At 47.7% G+C, this 20,646-nt stretch overlaps 1 protein-coding gene across 1 annotated transcript; it reads right to left on the bottom strand.

The window, feature by feature from the left end:
* Nucleotides 1-1,704: 1,704 nt before the first annotated feature.
* Nucleotides 1,705-19,288, bottom strand: ETFB (electron transfer flavoprotein subunit beta). Its single transcript, XM_083515453.1, has 7 exons — nucleotides 19,136-19,288; nucleotides 14,532-14,690; nucleotides 7,765-7,923; nucleotides 6,147-6,209; nucleotides 4,483-4,641; nucleotides 3,983-4,170; nucleotides 1,705-1,920 (listed from the first exon to the last, which is right to left on the bottom strand). The coding sequence occupies exons 1-6, from the start codon at nucleotides 19,196-19,198 to the stop codon at nucleotides 4,000-4,002; spliced, it is 774 nt and encodes a 257-aa protein (XP_083371579.1). The 5' UTR covers nucleotides 19,199-19,288; the 3' UTR covers nucleotides 1,705-1,920; nucleotides 3,983-3,999.
* Nucleotides 19,289-20,646: the final 1,358 nt, after the last annotated feature.

Raw genomic sequence — 20,646 nt, 5'->3', positions numbered from 1 at the left:
GCCCCCTCTCTACCCCATGCCTAGCAAATTCAAACTATGCAAAACTGGAAGCATGCCAAATTATCAACTCTTACAAATTTGCATTATTTATATGGGATTAAATAATAATGATAAATAGAAGAGTTTATGTAGTCCTGGCAGTGACTTGCTTCGTGGGGTTATTGGGTGAACCAAAATCTCTCTTTGTAATTGAACTCGTCTTTTGATCCAGGACTCATCCCACAGCAGCTTATGTTAAATACTATAAAAATTGAGGCTCTTTGATCCCCTACAACTAGTAGCATTGGTCTTGGTGCAGCCTCTGCCGCTGCTGCTCCCAACCTGTCTCAGCCCCTGGCAACTACTGGCAGTTGCCTGGTTGCCTGCTTTAGACTCTGTCCCCAACCTGCTACTCATCGCTGGAAAGGGAGGCAAGCATAGGGAGGACTGGCTACTGGCTCATTAGAATAAAGGACCGTCATTCACCATCAAGGAGCAATTCTCCTAAGACACACCCTAGTGTGTTCCTTCCAGTGCAAGGCAGATTAACAAGCATGAAAGACGGAGTTTTGCTACCTCTTAAGACTTGCCAAAAATCCTCTGTGAGAAGGGGAATGACTGGCAGGATTCTGGGACCTGGCGGTGCTTGCAGAACAAGGAAAAAAAGACCACTCGAGAGGGAGCCAACCCACATAGCTACGCAGAACATAGTTTTGAGGTTTTTCCTAGAATCAAGCTGCATATCAATTTTATGAAATAAAATAATTATGTAGTTAAACTACGGCGCTCACTCCCACGGGAGGCAATAATGGCTACCAACTTAGATGGCTTAACAAAATAATTAGACAAATTCATGAAGGATAAGGCTATCAGTGGGAACAGTTCTAGCCTAGACTTTTCCAACATGCTTGTTTCATTCGTGCAGGGAATTCATGCCTCGCCCCATGGGAAAACCATGCGCTTCCCTCCCTCCAATCTGAAAAAGTAGGCTCACAGAAGTGTTTTTGCACCCCTTTGGCTAGTAGCATGAACCAGGCCTTCTTCAGAGCAGCAGAAGTGGAAGCAGCTTCCAGACACCAAATGCACTAGGACAGCTATGTCAGTCTCAGGTTATCATTATTTAACAGCCGAGTCGAGTAGCACCTTTGAGACTCGTTTTAGAAGAACATAAAACTTTGCAGAGGCTGTAACTTCCTTCTTCAGATGCCAGAATTGCTGGAGGCAAACAACGGAGGCAGTTAACAGAGCGTCCTCTGATTCCAGAGGTATCCTCGTGGATAGACTAGGACAGCTCGGTTGGCAGAGAAGGAGACTCTGAATCCCAAAGCCGTGGGTTTGATCCCGTTGGGTGAAAGATCCCTGCTTTGCAGGGGGTTGGACTAGATGGCCTGCGTGGTCCCTTCTAACTTGACGATTCTATGAATGCAAGTGGAGAGGGATTCTCTGTGAGCTCCCCCAGCTAAGGGCCAAAAGTAACCAGATGCTGGGGCCCAGCCATATAAATGCCCGTGAATCCTATGGCAATTTAACAGGGCAAAGTTAGCCTCCAGCTACGATGTGCAGGAGAACTATTCAGACACCACTTTGGCAAAGCGCATGCCACTGGAAGCACAACTATACCACTCCGTGCCCAGGGCAGACCACTTACAGCAAAGTAAGCAATTGGGAACGCAATCCCGCCACCCCACTCCAAAATAATAACCACGGCAGTGACGTGACGCTTGCTCAGAGCACCTCCGAAAATCACAGGACATTTATTGCAATCTGACCAATCATTAATACAGAAAATAGAGTCTCATTCAGCTTTCATCAGTGGCCAGCTGAGCTGGAAGGCAGCATGGTTAGGAAGTCGGAGGGACCCAGTGAGGTGGGAAGATGCGCCCCCTTCCCCGAGGGCCACACCCACCTCGACAGCAGCAGCAGCGGCGGCTCCAGGCAAAGCTGAAAGGGAGAAAGGACGGGTCGATTATGCCTTCTTATCCTAAAAGCAGAAGCCAGAGTTGCATTTCAAATGATTCCCGAGCACTTGCGGCTTTATTTTTAATCTCTGTCAAAGCATCGAGTGATTACAGGCGCTCTGTTAAAAAGTACGCAGGGCTGCATTTCAGGGAGTCAGACCATTAAAAAATATGAACTCTGTTCCAATTGGGGTTCAAGAAAAGCTATGCGGCTCTCTTGGTTCAGCTGCACTGTGCTAATTGTAACCACCTCACGTCATGACCTTCTAATTTTTTTCTTTTCAAGCATACTATTTGCATGCACTAATACTGCACCCTCCAGAACACTCGTTAAGGTATATTTGACCACAGATCAAATCAAATGAATTTCTGCTTTCATGTGTTCTTGCAGAATTGATTTGTGCAGCTGGGAAGAACCCATAGATTTAGCTTCCTGTGTGTGTGTGTGTGTGTGTGTGTGTGTGTACACACACACAAATATAAACACCCATTTTATATACACACATACCTACCTCTCTGGCGAAGAACGGCAACTATAAAGGCACATTTCAATCTATGGTGCAATCACACTTGGAATAGTCTGCACAGTTCTTGTTACCCAGCAGGAAGACCCTATGGAGTGTGGGAGTTAAGTTCCACTAAATACAGTGAGGGACTTCCAAGGGCACATGAATAGTGCTGGGCTACACAATGGCTTGGAGCATTTTCCTGTGAGGAACACGCACACACCTAAAGGGGGTAAATGACACATGCACCTATGCAATTATGAATGGCTAGAGAGAGACAGAGAGAGTGGGCATTTTGTTCCCTCTCATACAAATACCAGCAGTTGGGTACTGCCAGTTGTGGGAGGTAAGTTCAAGAGAGACTATAAATGTTTCCCCGCCAGGAGATCACTTAAAACCACAGGTTGCAATCAATGTTAGTTGTACTCAAAGCAGACCCACTGAAATTAATGGGCATACCTAACCTAAGTCCATCGATTTCAATGGGCTGTGCACAACATTCTCTGTCTGCTAGTGCAATGGCTCTTGGGCCAGAGGATGGGGGGATTTCAGCACTGTGCAACAGCGGGATACAATGCAACAGATGTGCTAGCAGAAATTCAGTGTGTAACAGACTGAGCAATCTATTGCACAACCGAGTTACCAGAAACCTGCTCACGCTACCACTTGCACAAAAGTGTTCCGCTGCCGTGATCTCCTTCGCCAGTGCAACAAGTATGACTTACTCAGTGACTTACCCTATGGAACCACAAGACATGATGGGCGCTTGCACCAATGGCTTTTAAGAAGAAATGGGGGGAATCAACAGGTATGAATAACAAGGGGTGAGGTGGAACCTTCATGTTCAGAGGCAATTTAACTCTGAACACTAGATGCAGGGAACGGAAAACAGGTGGCAGCTATTGCCTTCACTCTCTGCTCAAGCACTTCCAAGGGGCAAACTACCTCGATGCTGCAGGAAACAATGCTAGACTTGACGGATGTCAGTCTCCAGCAAGGCAGTTCTCACATTCTCTATTTTCACTTTTAAGTGAGATGAGGCTCAGTGATAAAAAGAATCCAAGGAGGGACCAAGAAGCGTGTGGGTCTCGCTGCTGAACAAATGGCCTCTTCTTGCTTGGAATTCTCAAAGTCAAAAAGATTATCTTCTGCACTAACTGAACACTTCTTACTGAAAAAAGCAAGCCTCACTTGGTTTAGATAGAAGGCCTTAGACACTCCAGAATGAGTCCACGCTTCCATATAATTAGCTTTACAGGTCCCCATCCAGGAGAAAATGCACCTGGGATGAAGGGAAAATAGCTTTCTTGCTCCTCTTTGGGGATGAAGACAGGAGACAATCTTTTTCAGCATCACCAGATGGATTCTTCCTGATCTTCTGACAACTGACTCACTCCTTTTGAAAAGGTTACTCTTTTCTGCAACAGATTTCAGGTTTGGTTTCAGTTCCATCCTTTACTATTGGATATGCTGGGCAGGAGCTGCTGGGAGCTGGAGCCCATTAACAACAACTGTAGTTAACATGCATATTCTCCTTACCAGAACCACTTGAAGATTCAGATCCGCCCACTCTCTTTGAGCTTAGCAACCAGATCTTCTACCGTCTCCACCTTGACTCCTGCCTGACGCTGCGGAGGGTCCTCCACACTGACAATCTTCACCCGTGGGGTAAGTTCTACACCAAGGTCAGACGGCTTCACTACCTCAATCTTCTTCTTTTTGGCTTTCTGGGTTGGGGTGGGAATAAAAACAAGGCGCACTTAAACAACCCACCCTTGTTTGCTCCCCTGCCCATTTTATCATCAGCTGCTGCTGAAATGCTGAATGTGAAAATCAATGGGGAAAGTCAAGGGCTCTGCACAAATCGTCAATTACTATTTTGTCACTGGGGCCCTTTGCTTCTCGTCCTCATGTCCTCCGGACCCAAATGGATACAAAATGGGGAGAGTGTGTGTGTCATTTATCTCCAGAACAAGGCTCTGCTTAAGGGTTTGCTGTGCCAAGTACGGAATACCCATGAAAAGTTGTCAGGCCCATACCATGATGTTAGGCAGGGTGGCATAGCGTGGCTCGTTCAGCCGCAGGTCAGCAGTCACCACGGCTGGCAACTTCAGACGCACCGTCTCCAGACCCCCGTCAACTTCCCGCTCAACCTTCAGCCAGTCCCCGTCCAGAGTCACTTGTGAAGCAAATGTTCCCTGCAATGGGGAGAGAAGGGCTGCTGGATTAAAGGCAGGGCAAGTAACACATTACATGAATTTCTACAAGTACACATCCTCAGAAGAGTTTTGCCAGTTGCTATACCAACTGCACATGCTTGAAGCACTCACCAGCTTTTTAAAAAATGACAAAAGCTAAGCGAATAATGAAATCATTTAGGGGTTTTTCAGACTTCTTACCCTGCCAATCACCCACATGCCCAGGGTGGCACATTAAACCACAATGGAGAATCGCAACAACCTGCCTCCTTAGGCGACTGAGCCCAGACAAACCCTCAGGCATACCTCAGAATAAGCCGAGGCTGCCATGACTGGTTGATGCCGTCACAAGCTCAAGCCCAGGGCACGGCGTTCATCTCTATTATGAGCCACTGGCATCCACGGCAGAAGAGGCAGGGATGCACAACCCGAGGGCCTAGGCAGAGAGCCATTAAATCGTTTGAAGACTGCATGCTTAATATATTCTTGGAACCGCATCATGAAGGAGCCTGGGATGTGCATGGCTCTCTGGGGGCAACTGGGCAACTTTGTGTTCAGAAGAGTTCAGTCAGTCATTCGCCTCCCAGCTAGTCCAGCGTTTCACTGGCACGTTAATTAGGTCACTAGATTAGGGTGGGGTGTTGAATCAAATCAAACAAAAATAGGTGACTGGTGACTGGCCTGGTTGTTATAAACCTATATATCGGCAGCCCGTTTACACGCGGTCAATACGTGCGCGACCCTGTATATGCACATTGTGCTGAACCTGGAAGTGACCCAGAAACGACATAAATATGTCACTGAAAAAAAGAGTGGAACGGGGGCTCATGGGGAGCAGAACAGGGTGTTTGCAGGCTTTTTCAATTATATGTGATTTCACCAAAGAGTGCGGTACCTTGGAACGTAATCCCCGTGTAAACGGGGGAGGGGGCTGCCTGTATGCCGAACGACTCCCTCCTTTTATTTTATCTGTATTTATTATTGCACTTGTATCACACCTTTTCCTCCAAGGTGGCATACATGGTTCTCTTCCTCCTCAGCACAACAACCCTGTGAGGTAGGTTAGGCTGAGAGGCCAGGGCTGGCCCAAGGTCACCCTGTGGGATTCCTGGTTCAGCGAGGATTTGAACCCTGGTCTCCCACATCCTAGTCAAGACACTCTCACTGCTACGTCACGCTGGTTCTCAAAGCAGGGTGGTCACACAGCTGCCCTCAAGGCCAGAAAGGAAAGGAAAAGGAAAAACAGGGGAAAGGAAAATGGCAAACAGGAAGGAAAGAAGGGGTGCCCACCCACTCTTGGCTCTGCCCCAACCACTGCCGGCAAACCCCAGTCCTTCATACCACCACTGTAGCCTATTGGATGGGCTCCCTTCTTCAAGCTGTGCCTCCTCGAGTATGGAAAACAAATGCGTCTTCCTTAATAGGCCACCTGCTCTCTGCCTGCCAGCCCTGCTGCTCACTTCCATCTATTCCACATAACACGCCCCCTCCCCACCAAATAGTACCTGAGGCCAGTCAAGAAACGCTGCGGTCATCTGCCCTGTCTGGTTGCAGTCATCGTCAATGGCCTGGAAAAAACAAGCAAGGGGTGAAAAAGGATTGGAAAGAGGAGGTGTCACACAAAGGACAAGGAAGCGCAGCTGTTTTTCAGGGCAAAGAGCCTTTCCCCTTCAGGGGACAGAGCAGCCCAAACGCATCCCTGTGGGCACCTCTCCTAGGACTCTGCAGCAATTGCATCCGGCCCCAAAATGCCAGGGTCTCCAGCCATCGTAAGTGGTGAAAAGTTGTAACATGGGATGTACTGGTTGCACTCTCTTTGGGAGGCTCAAGTCAGGGCAGGTCTCCCAACAGGAATGTGGTCACCTGAGCATTTCAGCAGTGACAAAATGTTCCCCTCGAGCCAGATAAATTACCAGCCACGTGAAATGAGAAGGACCATCCTTCTGACAAGTAACAGCCCCTGCAAAATGAGACCTTGCATCCTTCGGGTGCAGAAGCAGAGTTCTCGGCACGGGGGGTGGGAACTTCAGGCCAAGTGTGGTTATCAAGGCCTTGGGACCTGGCCCTCGGGACTCTCCAGGAAGACTCCCTCTTCCCAGGCCACATCCCCCACTTCTGATGCCCAGCAGCCTCAAGTCATGTGCTTTTGCCTGGCTGAAATGTCTTCTTGAAGCATTGTCTCTGGCTTGTCTAGATGGAAGCGTGTTTTGTGTGTGTGTGTGTGTGTGTGTGTGTGTGTGTGTGTGTATATGTAGGAAGTTCAGGCTCCTGCGTGTCTGGAATGCAGCCAGCTGTACAAAGGTAAGATCCACAACTACTGCTCTGCCTTCTTTTGACTCTGGCCTAGGGAGGCAAAGGTTCCCCATCTGTGCCTTAACAGGTGATGCTGTGGAAGCAGCACCTCCCCTGCTGTTTTCTGCTTCCTTTTCCCAAGTCCCAAGTCTCAGATCTGCTTTCCAATCATCTCGGAGATCACTTCATAAATCTCCATGGATCAGCTTCAGTCCAGATATACTGTTGGAAACCTGCAACTGGCAACCCAGATGTCTGCTCCTTTCAGCCCTCGGGCCTGTTAGGTTCAGCCTCTTTTAACTCTGCCCCTATTCCTGCCAGTTCATTTTCCTCTTATGTCCACTAGGTAATAATAGGCCGTATTAACGTCCCCGTTCTGAAGAAGGGCCATAGCTCAGCAGCAGACCATCTGCTTGCACGCTGGAGGTCCCGGGTTCAAACCCTCGGCATCTCCAGGTAGGGCTGAGAGAGAAAGCCACTGGAAAGCAAGGCAGGTAAGATTCCTCTGGGTGAACCAGTAACCTGACTCAGTATAAGGCAGGTTCCCATGTTCCTATGGAAATGTTGCCTCGGCCATGGTGGCACGCCCATGCAGAAAGCTGTCTTTTGGACTGACTGCTGGCATGAGAAGGCAAGGGATGAGATCAGGATTTAACAGGTGTCAGCTTGCTAGGTGCACTGGCCCTTCTCCAGAAGCTTGATGACTAGAAACTTGATCCCCGGAGGTTCGTAAGGAGAGCAACATGGTGGGCGCACATTCACTTCCATGCTGCACCATTTACCTGTGCAAGAGCTCATCCCTTCTTTCAAACGCACTTGCATCTCTATTACCTGCTTCCCCAGCAGCAGAAGGTTGACGCCTTCTTTTTTGGCAAGAGCAGCCAGGATCTTTGAAACCTGGAAGGGGCTGAGGCTCTCGTACTCCTTGGCAGGGACCTCCACGTGCAGCCCTCGATCGGCCCCCATCGCGAGGGCCGTGCGGATCGTCTCCTGGAGGGAGGAGGAAAAGGAACAATAAAGAAGGAAGCCTTGAACTTGACACACACATCTGCTTTCCTCAGAATTTTAAGGTATTAATTCTTGTCCTAGAAAGGTCCCTCGGGAAGGCCTGGAAGAAGAGCGCTCTCGGGGAAAACAATACATCTGTGATGTTAGCTCTCCTCTCAGGCCTATTTGCTTGTTTAGCAATCAAACATACCTTACCCCAGGGGCCTGCCAGGCACCGTGGGACTACATCTCCCATCACCCCCAATAATTGGCCATGCTGTCTAGAGCTGATAGGACTTTGGGAGCCCAACAACACTGGGAAGCCCCATAGGTCGCCCAACACAGCCTCTCACTAAGGAAAGACTGCGGTGATTAAGAAGAATACAGGTCGAGAATCAATGCAGTCATCTTGAGAAAGAAACCAGTATTGGGTGGCAGTCTTGGAAGATTTATGCTGCCCTGAGCGGGACCGGTAATATAAAGAAAATTGGATGCTGTGCTTTCAAGATACACAGTCCTGGCATGAAGAAATCCGAGTTCTCTCTTCCAGCTTTGTTAATGACAATGATAATAGCCTCTATAGGGAAGGGGGATGCCTGCCCCACTGGGAACAGAGCCAAGGCACTACCCCCCCCCAACAGATGCAGCTGCTGAGTTTGCAATAGTAAACCCATCACTGCGCCAGCCAGCCCTTTACACAACCGCAGGCAGAAATCAGAAGCAGGAGGGCAGAGAGAAGATGGCCTTGGGAGAGAAAGAAAAGCCCTGTATTTGTTCCCAATCTCAGAGACTGAGGAACGTCAGCTTGGCTGCTGCTGCTGCAGGGGGAAGGGAAGGGCTGCTTTTAAAAAAAAAAAAAACGGGGGGATTGTGAGAGCAGCGCAGCAAGTGAAGGTCACTGGGAAGCGGGGGCAGCAGTGCAGAAAATAGCTGGCGACGGTGGGGCTGTCAGGAAGCCGCAGCTGAGAGAAAAGAGAGCAGAGCCAGGTCTGGGGAGAGGCAGGGGGAGGCAAGAGAGGCATGTCCAAACCGGTTACTTTCACCGGCTGGAGCTGCGCACTGACACACGCCGTGTGGGATCTCAAGAGCAAAGTGGGGAGCGTCTGCCTTCTAGTGCCTCCCTCCCATGGCCCTTCTTGGGAGCTGTCCGAGGGCGGAACAGTACGCTGGGTTTTGGCTGCGGGAGGGCCGTGCTCAAGGCTGTGCAGGCGGCGATCCTGTGCGCTTACCTGGTAGCCAACCCCTCTTGAAGACAGTGGGATTTACGTGTGAGTAAATGTGCACAGGGCTGCAATGTCAGCACCTTTAAGGGGGACCTGCTGCCTCAGCCTCCCCCCCCTCTCTATCTAACAGAGGGAATTCCAGCAGGTGATGCAGATTCTCATCTCTTGTGTTATGACTAACTGTGTCCACTGAAAATTCTGTTGGCGGTTCCCATCCTGCATTTGGGCTCCCCTTAGATGGGGGCAAAGGGAAGGTACATTGGGATTGGTTTGTAGGTTGCTGGATGATTTTCAGTCAGCTGGAAAAGGTTCCTAATTATAGCAACAAAAAAGCTGCCCCCATCACAACCCCCCACCCCAATATAGAATTGTCAGAATTCCTGCTTAGGTACAAATTAACTCAGATGCAATTTTTTTACTTGCATATATGCAAGTTATCCTGGGTGTAGGAGTCAATTACTTCTGCTGCTTAAGTCATCATTTGGATCTAGTCTTACTCGCAAGTCACTGTTTGGCCCCCAGCTCCAAATGATGGTTAAAAAAAGAAAAGGAAAAGGAAAGAAAGGTAAATTTGGAAAGCTTGAAGTCTGTCTGTGTCTGCCCTAGACTCACAGGCCTTGATAGCTCAGGCAGTAGAGCATGAGACTCTTAATCAGGGTTGTAGGTTCACGCCCCAGGTTGGGCAAAAAAATTCCTGGATTGCAGGGGCTTGGACTAGATCAACCATGTGGTCCCTTCTAACTCTTATGATGCTCTCTAAATAGAGCCCCTTTTCTTAACAACCCAGTGAGGTGCTTAGATGATGGTGGTCCTGCACCTTTAACAGTGTGCCCTGCTGAAACCCCCTCATCTACACAACTAGTAAAGCTACGGGAACCTCATTTTCATTTGTCAAACTCCTAATTCTCTCTCTGCTGCTCATCGGACAAGAAAACCACCCTTAATGTTCACACAGGCGATGCGCTAGCCCAGACAACTACACTCCGCACACCTCAATAGGCTGCGAAAGGCAGGCTTCTGCATTGCTTCAGGTGTGTTAAGTCTGTCAAAGGTTGGTACCCAGTACTTGGAGAAGAAAGGGTTTTGGCTCCAGCATCTCCAACATGCTGCTCTCAGCATATCTACAGAGCTCTCTCTTGTGTGACGCTGGTACCACCTGGTGGCCACCAGCCTAACTAACACCAGTTAGTCCAGCCCCCATCCCTCATCTCTTTGCACTCAGCCCCCTGAGCTGTAAAAAACTCTCGATTTAGAATTAATTATTTTGATCACAAGCCACTCAGCAAGTTGGCAGATAGACAGAAAGGAGCCTGAGCACCAATTTCCCAACAGAAAATTGGAGAAAGGAATTTGGGACAAGCAATTAGGGGCGCCTGAGCACCAATTTCAAATGGAGGATGGAGAAAAGAATTTAGGACAAGCAGTTCTAGTCACCAGGCAAGGAGCAAGAAAGCTGTCCCCCAGCGTCACACTGGACCTTCCCTGAGGAGTCCACTCTGTTCCACCTGTCCAGGCAACACAGACCAAAGCTGTACAAACAGAGGGTATTTATGAGAGAAAGCTGCTCCCACAACAATCAGATTCCTCAAAAGCAGACCACTAGCATAAGAACATACTAAACTACCCCATGTTGAGTCACACTGGGGCCATCTTTGCACTCACCATGGGCCCTTGCACCCCTCAATTTTTATTTTTATTATTTAAATTGAGAGGAGAAAGTTGGCGCTCTCTCTCTCTCTTTTTGGTTGGGCAGAGAGAGTTGCCTGTCGTTTATCTGTCTGTGATTTAGGGTGCATGCAGGTGTTTTACCTCCTTTTTTAAGGGGTGTGTGTCTGAGCACTGTCCACTTTTCTTCTGTGAAATGGGTGCATTGCGCTGCCTGCAGCAATTTCATAGATAATGTGCCTCCCGGGGACCCAAAAAGATTGGGAACCCCTGATCTACACTGACTGGCAAGGAGCCAGTGCTGCATTCAACGTTCGCCACACTCGCAGTACACTCAGTGAAGTTAATGAACATGACTAACAGGTCTATCAACTTCATAGGTCTGCTCTGAGCACAACTTAGTTGGGATACAACCCTCAAACAATAGTCTTTTCCAGTCCTACTCTGAGATGCCAGAGATTGCATCCAATACCTTCTGCCGGCAAATCATGGGCTCTATGACTCAGCTAATGACCCTTAATTTGATCATAGGCTGTCAGCAGGGATTTCGGGGGGGGGGTGTTCTTAGAAGAATAGGGTTGTATTCAACTAACATTTACTAAAGCAGACCCACTGAAATTAACAGCAGTGATGAACTTAGGTTTATCAATTCCAGTGCGCCTACTCTGAGTCATTTAAATATTGCCTTTCTTGCAAGGAATGAAATACTAAATATACATTGCAAAAATATAGTTTACTCAGGCTGGTTAATGGTCCTTTCAAGAGCTAATGGCACAAACTCCCTGGCCTGCTATTAGGAACATATGAATCTGCCCAATACTGAATCAGATCATTGGTCTGTGTAGTATTTTCTCCTTCAGGGATTCAGACATGAGATGCTGGGGATTGAATCTGAGACCTTCTACATGCAAAGCAGATGCTCTACCGCTGAGCTACGGGCCTTCTTCACTTCTGTCCTCCCTCAGGCTGCACAAGTCAAGCAGACTTAGGGAAGGTAGGAGGGGAGCTGTGCCCCAACAGGTATGCTGATGCCACCAGTTCCCTGGTCTGCTGGTGACCTTTGTTGCTTTAGAACGTACAGGATGCCTACTGCATCTTGAGCCACCCCACAAATAAGAGGAAGACAGGTTTTTAAAAATCACTTGCCAATATTGGTGGCAGGAAAGATTCCTTCCTGATCCCAAATTATAGCAGAAAAGTACCATGGGTAGTGGTATTTGTAGTGTTAGTTCTTTTGCTTTTTTTCTCTCCCCCGTCTTTCTGTATTTGTATATGTATGTTGAATCTTTATACTTTTAAAATAAAAAATTAAAAAGATAAGGTAAAGAAAAGTACCAGGGGCAAAACTCACCGAGCAAGCTTCCTACCCAAGGAGAACTGCAGAGGATGAAAACTGTAAACCACAGCTGAGCTAGGCCTTCTCTTGCTACATTGCCCTCCTGCAAGGACAACAACTTGCCCGCTTTCATTCAGAACCAGGCTCACGAGAAACCAGCAACCTCATTTTAGCCAGGGGTCCAAAGTTGGAGGACTTCAACAGGGCTCCCTGCAAAGCATCGTCTATGCCAGGCTTTTCTTATTTTACATCTCCAGTTTTACTCAACCCAGTAGGAGCAGCTATGGTAATCTGTAGCCTACTGTACAAAGGTACGAGTTACCTCCTCTGCCAATCCACCACAGGCATGAGGCCCCTGAAGGGTGGCCCCTGGTCTGTACAAGCTCTTCCAGTCTTGCTTTAGTCTTAAAGGGTCCCGTGTGATACAAAGGGCAAACAAATTCATTACAGCATAGGCATTCATGGACTACAGTCTATTTTAATCAGATGCATCATGTGGTCAGACAAGTACAGTGGAGGAGAGAGAGTATACCATCATAAATCTGCAAGGCTTTAAAGTTCCACAAGATTCTCACTGTTTCTACTCAGCCTCAGTACTTAGGATGCCTTCTGGTTACGTCCATCCCCCACCCCAAAAGGACACATCTGGAAAAGATGTATTTTAAAGGCAAAGTAGAGGCGCTTCAAGAGATGACTGGACCTAAGAACCATCTTTCTATCTCTCTGCAGGACTACATTTGCATAATCAAACCACAGCTTAATAAGTCGAGAAGCGTGCAAGCTTCATGTACCCACATGCAACCCCTTTGCTTCTGCTTTGCTCTTCCTCTTCTGCGAATGAGCCAAAAACAAGCCAAGAAGTCATGGTTAATCATAGCTTGCTGTTATGTCCAGACAAGGAACTCGCATGAAGGGAAGAACAAAGTGGCTGCAGGCAGGTCCCTGAAGCTCACATGTATCTCAGGTTCTTAAGCCAAAATATGATTGTGCAACTGCCACCTGTTTGTCAGAGACCACTCTTAAGAATACAAGTACTGCCCTGTTGGCTCAGACCAACAGCCCATCAAGTCCAGGATTCTGTTTGGAGTTACAGCCAGGCAGGTGCTCACATGCAGGGTATGAAGGCACCGGCTGCCCCCTGCAACAGGCTGGCATTAGGTGCACCTCTAGGCAGGAACTAGATCATTTGTACACCTGCACAGCACTTAGCCAGAATTGGCAGCAGCAAGGGAAGAGACATGTGTAACCAGGAACTGAAGTCTCCTTGATATGCTCACATTTTCAGCCCATGTGTGCTTCTATATGTAGCTCAACTGAATTACAGGTCTACTTACTTATTAGACCTGAGGTCTTCTAATATGATCACCACCCCCTCAAGTGCAAACTATAAGGTCTTCAGTTAAGGAAGTGCAGTTAATGCATCTTACAAAGCAAGACTTTGCCAAGGTGACTGAGAAACTACCTAGGAGCCTGTTTTACTTCCTCTAAAGCGCTCCAAGGGACAAAATTACTGGGTCTTTTTGCTTTCCTTGAAAAAACAACAGGCTGGTCATTGCCGAACAAGTTAATGGATTTGTTAAATGACACAGTAAAGGAAAGCAATTTCAAGAGTTGTCCACTTTGTTGTTATAGCAGCTAAACTTAGATAAAACATCATCTGCAGGAATTTAGCAGACTACAGAGGCAATAGTTTGAATCTCCTTCCATCACCACCCAAGTTCTTCTTTTCACTTTTGAGCCAACCTGCCATTTTTGAAAGTCATGTATATTCTATTATACTGCGAAGGTTTAATTGCTTACAGTGCGTAAGCAACCAATGCACAGCTTGGCAAATATAACAGCTAGACATTAGACTTTCTTAAAGTATTTCCAGGAAGTCAATTCTACACCAGATACCAAATGTCACATAAACAAAATTTTGACATGAATTAAAGGCTGAGGAGAGAAGGGGGTAAAAGCAAAAATGAGGAGAAAGTCTGGGGTGGGAGAGAACAGCAGCAGTTTGGGATAAAGCAGAAGTGACCGACTCAGCCATCTGGGAATAGAACTCGGGTTTGAGATACCATTGATGGAGTGGGGTCCTATATAGAGGCCAGTGGAGGATGGCAATTAGGGCAGATGGGACAGGGTCCCACCAACCTCTTATCTGTCCTCATTCAGCTCCCACCTGCCCCAACCAGTCAGGTGGCTCTGCTTGCCATTGGCCCTGGCTCCACCTATTGTTGGTTTCCCTGCCTTCTGCTCAACAGTTCTAATGGACACCATCCACTGCTGTCAAAGCCCACAGCCAGTACTGGATACTCAGCTGTGGGTTCTGGTTACACAATGATTTCCTTCCCTTGCCCTCTATTTGCCTTGCCTCCTGCTTTTGGAGAATGCCTCCTCACCTGGCATTGCTGTGGACCACAGCTCACAACTACCACCTCCGAGACGAGCTTCTTTTCCTTGAGGCGCACGGCTTCCTCCACGGCGATCTCGCAGAAGGGGTTCATGGAGTGCTTGACTCCATCTGTCACTACGCCTGTTTTGTCTGGTTTCACCCGCACCTGCAAGAGGAGCAAAGTTGTCATGGAGGCAGCTAAGGAAGATCTGGAACTAGGCAAGAAGGCTCTTGGGGACCATTTCCACTCCTCTTTGGGGAGTGAGGATCCAGAAGCTGAATGCAGGACACAGGGCATCATCAGCCACAGATAGGGTAGCAAATATTAGCAAAGTTTTCAAATAGTTTAGAGTTGTATTAATGAATGCTTGCTGTAAGAGCTTGCTCTCTTTTAATTGAGATAAGGACCTAAGATGAGCCCATCTAGATTAGGCCAAACACAGAGGATTAGACAAATGCAAGAAGGCTACGGCTAAGGTAAAAGACCGGTTAAGTCCAGTCAAAGGCGACTATGGGGTTGAAGCGCTCATCTCGCTTTCAGGCCGAGGGAGCCGGCGTTTGTCCACAGACAGCTTTCCAGGTCATGTGGGTCATGACTAAACCGCTTCTGGCGCAAGAGAACACTGTGATGAGAGCCAAAGCACACCGAAACGCTGTTTACCTTCCTGCCATAGCGTACTTGTTTATCTGCTTGCACTGGTATACTTTCGAACTGCTAGGTTGGCAGGAGCTAGGATAGAGCAACAGGAGCTCACCCCGTCGCACGGATTCGAACCGCCAACCTTCCGACTGGCAACTCAAGAGGCTCAGCGGTTTAGACCACAGCACCACCCGCTCCCTTTATAAGGCTCTGCTCTACCTGGACTAGATGGGCCACTGGTATGACCTGGCTGAGCCCTTCTCCTGCTAGTGGGAAACCAACAAGCAACACCTGAAACCAAACCTCTCAGCCAAGACTATATCTATATCTTTGCCATCCACTAATTTTGCCACAAACATAAGGCTGCAATTTATTCCTTATGCACAGCCTTCTGTGGGGGATGTTTGCTTGTTTATTTTTAGCCTGCCTTTCAATCATCTTGGATTCCCGAAGCGAGGAACAATTAAAAGATTTTGACAAAACAAATGAAAACAAAGATGACACAAATGGCTGGGGGGTGGCAGTGGCTGCAATCAACCTCATCCCATTCCCTCCAGCCATTCTCTGCTCTCCAATTCATGTGGTCATTTTCAATTATGATTTTTCTCCACTTGATTATCTCTGGTCATGCATGGGAATGAAATTACACAGAGAAAGCTCTGACATGACCCATCGGTACATGGATATGCTCAGCTGCGATTTCAGCAATTGGGGTTTGCTCCAAAAAGGGCTGCCAAGATTGCAGAAGTTGAAGCACATCCACAGACTGTCAGTTTCACAAAATGCTAATCTCTACACTGCAACTTTTCTGGGAACAGTCCTGGTGAAGGAAGATGGGGACAGGAGGTAGAAGACCAAAAAAGAGAGAACAAAACTATTCACTTAGGAGCCACTCACCCCTTCTCTATGCCTTGGGCTGGTTAATCTTGGGGTGCTCAAGTTGATTGGTTTGGTTCTACTCTTTCCTCATCCTCTCATCCCTACAGTTTATGAAGGCAATGAGCTGGTCTGCATATATTGCTTAAGATAAACTATGGCTTAGTGCAAATGCATGAATGTGCTGGGGAGCAGATTGCAGCCACTTTGCTCTTCCTCTCTGATCCTGTTGCAAGCTAACGTGTTAACACGTTATTCAAACCAGAGCTCATTATTTTCTCCTCCAGATAAGCCACAAGCCTGCATTCAGATGGCATGTTTAGCCAAACCAGGGCTTGCTCAAAGCAGCCACAATCTCCTCTCTGGGAACTCTCACGCTTGTGCATTTGCGTTAAACCATGGCTTGGCTTAGCATAACATGTGAACCAGTTGAATGCAGAAATATCTTTGGTTGAGAGAAGAAATTCTAGTAACACATTCATACACAAATACCGCAGCCTTAACCATGTTTACCCAGAAATAGGTTCTACTGAATTCAAAGGGACTTACTCCCAAGGAGAATTGTATCCACAGTACAATACAAAAGCACACAAGGAATTACAGAAAACACACAGCTGAAGTCCAAGGCACTCTCAAATAAGTTCCCTCAACTCTTTGAGAGAAAGAAATGGAGCATTAAAACCTAGGAACAACAGGAATACTCATTGTATGCCTCCTCAATGTTTATGGGTTTAAGTGTTTTGGAAGAAGCTTCTGTTTGCATAAGGAAGGCCCAAGATCAAACAGCCTGCTCCTGCACAGAGATCCAGTAAACACAGACTTAAAATCAGAAAAAGAAGGCGGCTGTTTGCACACATGTCTTTGCGCAATCAGCAATTGAGGATTGTGCTCACACGCAGCTGCAAGGCACCCATTCAAACCTTCCAGCATTATTCTGCAGACTTTCTCCACACATTAGCCAGGCTTCCTCAACTTCGGCCCTCCAGATGTTTTTGGCCTACAACTCCCAGGATCCCTAGCTAGCAGGACCAGTGGTCAGGGATGATGGGAATCGTAGTCTTAAAACATCTGGAGGGCCAACCTGAATTACGCTGACCAGCACCACAGATTTTTCAGATGTTAAGACCTTCTGATACCCAAACTATCACTGAACAGAAAACATGAGACTGGTGCATGTAGATTCTCAGATGCAATTATCACCTGGGGAAACCCAGGTGGGGTATAAGTAATAAAATTATTATTATTATTATTATTATTATTATTATTATTATTATTATTATTATTGCATTCACAACTTATCCATGCTACAGGGCAATTTCCCAGTATGCATGCATTCAGTAGGAGACACACATACGAGTGCCTCACACAAGTGTTAACCTGCACACAGCTTCCCTACATGGAAGTGCCTTTCATATAAGAAAATCAGAAGGTCTTTAAGAAGCCCTCAAAGTCTTTGATTCCATGGAGAAGTAGCTGGGTAACTCAGGGTCATATCCTAAAACATGACACTCACTGGCTAGCCTCAAGCCAGTAATCCCATGAGAATACAAGCTAGCAAACTCTGTGGAAGAAACACAGGATATAAGCATGAAACCTGACAACAGGTCACTGTTATTCCCATTTACCTGAGAATGAGACACCGAAGTTGCCCAAAGGCACACCCGCTGAGTATGGAAATTTAGCCCTGATCTCTCAGGCAGTGTTAGAAACTGAAATAGGAAAGCTAGGAGCTAAATGGCACCTTAAACACAGGTTATGGGCGCAACAACGGAATGTCTAGGCACACTTTTTAAATAACAAGAATACAAAGCTGAAAATGAATGAACTGCAGCGAAAGTATTATGTTCATTTTTCACACCGTCTAGTCCTTCCCCTGCCCACCTCTCCTAATATTCTTAAGAGGGTCTCTTTTCCAGTCTTCAGAGGGTAGCTGGAAGTGGGGAGGCAGAAAAAGGTCCTCCTTTCCTTCCACTCTGCAGTTTTAATCTCAACTCTTAGGCTCAGTACTGCTCCCAAGGCTCAAAAACTGCTCACGCTTAATAAAATTCCCTGTTGCAAAATGTGTTTAGAACATTGGGAGTTTCAAACACTGCTCTCAGGTCCAAGGTCCAGCTAAGATTCTTTAATCAGAAACAAATATTAACGAAGGGATTGAGGGATACAAGTACAGAATAAAACCAGGCAGGGTTTAATGCAACATGATGGCAAGAAAGGCTTCCTTCAACAACTCTGCTCTCTCCCAGTACACCTCCATGATGTCACCGCTCCTCCCTCCCTCAAATCTCTTCCTTTTAATACAATACTCTATTGCAAAAAAGTTTTTTTTCTTTTCTTTTACAGTACTCTATGGTGAAAAACTTAAACATAACTAACTATACAGTCTCTGAAAAAGGAGATTTCGTTTTGCTAACACAGCTGCTGACAGCCTCTGGCAGCTTTCTCCTCCACCAAGGCAAGAGGTGACCTTGGGCCAGGCACTGTCTCTCAGCCTGACCTACCTCGCAGGGCCGTTGTGAAAATAAAATGTGGAGGTGGGGAAGGGGAGAACGATACACGCCACCTTGAATTCTTTGGAGGAAAGGCAGAATACAAACGCAATAAAATAATAAATGAGTAAAACCCACTGCCTGTGTTTCCTTTTCTTTCTCCCTCTTAATACCCCTTTTTTTCCTCCTGTGCCATGCATTTCAGATGCTAAACATAAGGAGGAAGGCCTTCTAGTCATACGGATTGCTATAAGCTTTTCTCGACTGAAACTGCTTCAGAAGCACATAACTGAAAAAGATAATAACAATCAGCCAAGGACAGCGAGAAAAGAAGCCGGCAGCACCAGGCAAATGCCTCTGGGAAACCGTTTTGAGAAGAAAAAAAGGCCGCCCTCCAACATCTGATATTCTGAGGCAGAGAGCGCGTAAACACGGAAGTTCAGACACACGTGACAATGTGAACGTGTGAGCGCCACACGCTCAGCGTCGTGTTAACATGCGGGTTTGCGCTAAGGGGGGACCTCCGGAGAAGCGCTCCCTCTCTTGGGACCCAGGCGTTCGAGGGGCTCCCTCCCCGCGCGATGCCCTCCCCTGCCTCGCCGCGCGCACCTTCACAGCGTAATCAATGACCCTCTTCACTCCCACCATCGCCCTCAGCCCGGCCGCCGCCATCTTGCCCCGCTCTCAGTTGTCCTATCAGCAGTCGCCCAGCTTCCTCCTCACCACGCCCACCGGGTTCTTCCAGCCAATCGGGAAGATGATCAGGCGGTCCAATCCGTGCGCATGTAGGAAGGGGAGGAGGGAATCACGTGAGTGTGTCTTCAAAGCTCCACAAGAAGGTCAGGTGTGTAGTTGTCCGTGGTGCCCAATCGGGAGTTTCTTTCGGGTTTCCGCAAGCCAATCGAGGAACTCGGTAGGAGGGCATAATGGGAGGGCGAGAGGGGAGGGAACGAAGGCAAAGCGACTGCTTTTTCAAATTGGATGAGTGATGTGCCGTTTTCACCAATCACAGCATTGGAATAGGGGGTGGAGCTCGAGGGTTCCGGAGATTATGCCATCTGTCCAGGCCAATCAACCAGCGGCATTTACGTGACGCGCACCCCGCCACACTCCGCCTCCGAAACGAAAGGAGGCCAATCAGAGCGGCGTCTGAGTTACTGTTGAAGAGGGAGAGGCTTGCGGAGGGAGGCTGCGCGCGCGCGCTGGAGGAAACTGGGTGAAAGGTCGTAACGCGTGTCTTTTGTTGTTCACGCAGTTACGGATCCGGCTGTAACGTGCGAATTGTTGCGCGCAGGGCTGGCCTGCTCGCGGGAACAGCGCGCCGTCTGTGGTGTCGGTTCGGATTTAACTGCACCCGGCCGACCTCCGTGTCCTCCTACCTTCGAGTCGGCAATGTAACGTCTGAAATGGGGAGCCAAAGAAGATCGCAACGACAACTTCCACGATTAGAAATAATTTCCTCTGCTCACGGAGGTTCCTTCTCCGATCTCCCGTGGCACGTGTCTCCTCTAAAGAGGAACAACGGAACAACAACAGAAAAAACCCCTCAACAGCTTGCAGTTGCGAAACTGGCATTGTTGCTGCCAGCCAGGGCTTCCTGTCCGACCCCCCTGCAAAACCTGGAAAACGGGGGAGGAACTGACCCCTGTTTTTCTAGGAGTCGCCCCCCAAAAATATTTTCCATGTTCCTTTTTTCCCAGGCCTCCACTGCTCAAGGCTAGATCCTGCATCCATGGCCTTGGTTTGCACTTTAACACTCTCCATAGGTTGCTGAATCTGCAAATTGCAGTTGGCCCTTGCTCTCCAAACTTAACACACTTCATTTAAAGTACTAAGGAAAGAAGAGAGCGAAGAGCTCTGCAGAAGATTTCCGCAAGACACCACAACAGGTATCTTGTAGGAACATAGTTTGACTTGGACTGAGTCAAACCATTGGCCATCAGACAGAGTATTATCAACCAGGGTCTCAGGCAGAGGATATTTCCATACCCACCTGGAAAGGCCAGGGGTCTGAACCTGGCGCCTTCTGCATACAAAACATTTTCTATGCCTGTTTCCCATTACAAAAGAATAATTGTATTACAGTGATACCTCGAGTTAAGAACTTAATTCGTTCAGGA

This window comes from Podarcis liolepis (assembly GCF_965112155.1).
Source record: "Podarcis liolepis genome assembly, chromosome: 7".
NCBI classification, from domain to species: Eukaryota; Metazoa; Chordata; class Lepidosauria; order Squamata; family Lacertidae; genus Podarcis; species Podarcis liolepis.
Note: the sequence above shows the minus strand (reverse complement) of the source record. Positions and strands in the feature narration are given on the sequence as shown.

What these genes read in the sequence shown, in the direction of transcription:
- ETFB (XM_083515453.1), bottom strand. Translation starts at nt 19,198, where the DNA reads ATGGCGGCGGCCGGGCTGAGGGCGATGGTGGGAGTGAAGAGGGTCATT. An exon ending in TCATTGATTACGCTGTGAAG is followed by an intron (nt 14,691 to 19,135) that starts GTGCGCGCGGCG and finishes CTCCTCTTGCAG; the next exon opens with GTGCGGGTGAAACCAGACAA. An exon ending in GTGGTCCACAGCAATGCCAG is followed by an intron (nt 7,924 to 14,531) that starts GTGAGGAGGCAT and finishes TCCTCCCTCCAG; the next exon opens with GAGACGATCCGCACGGCCCT.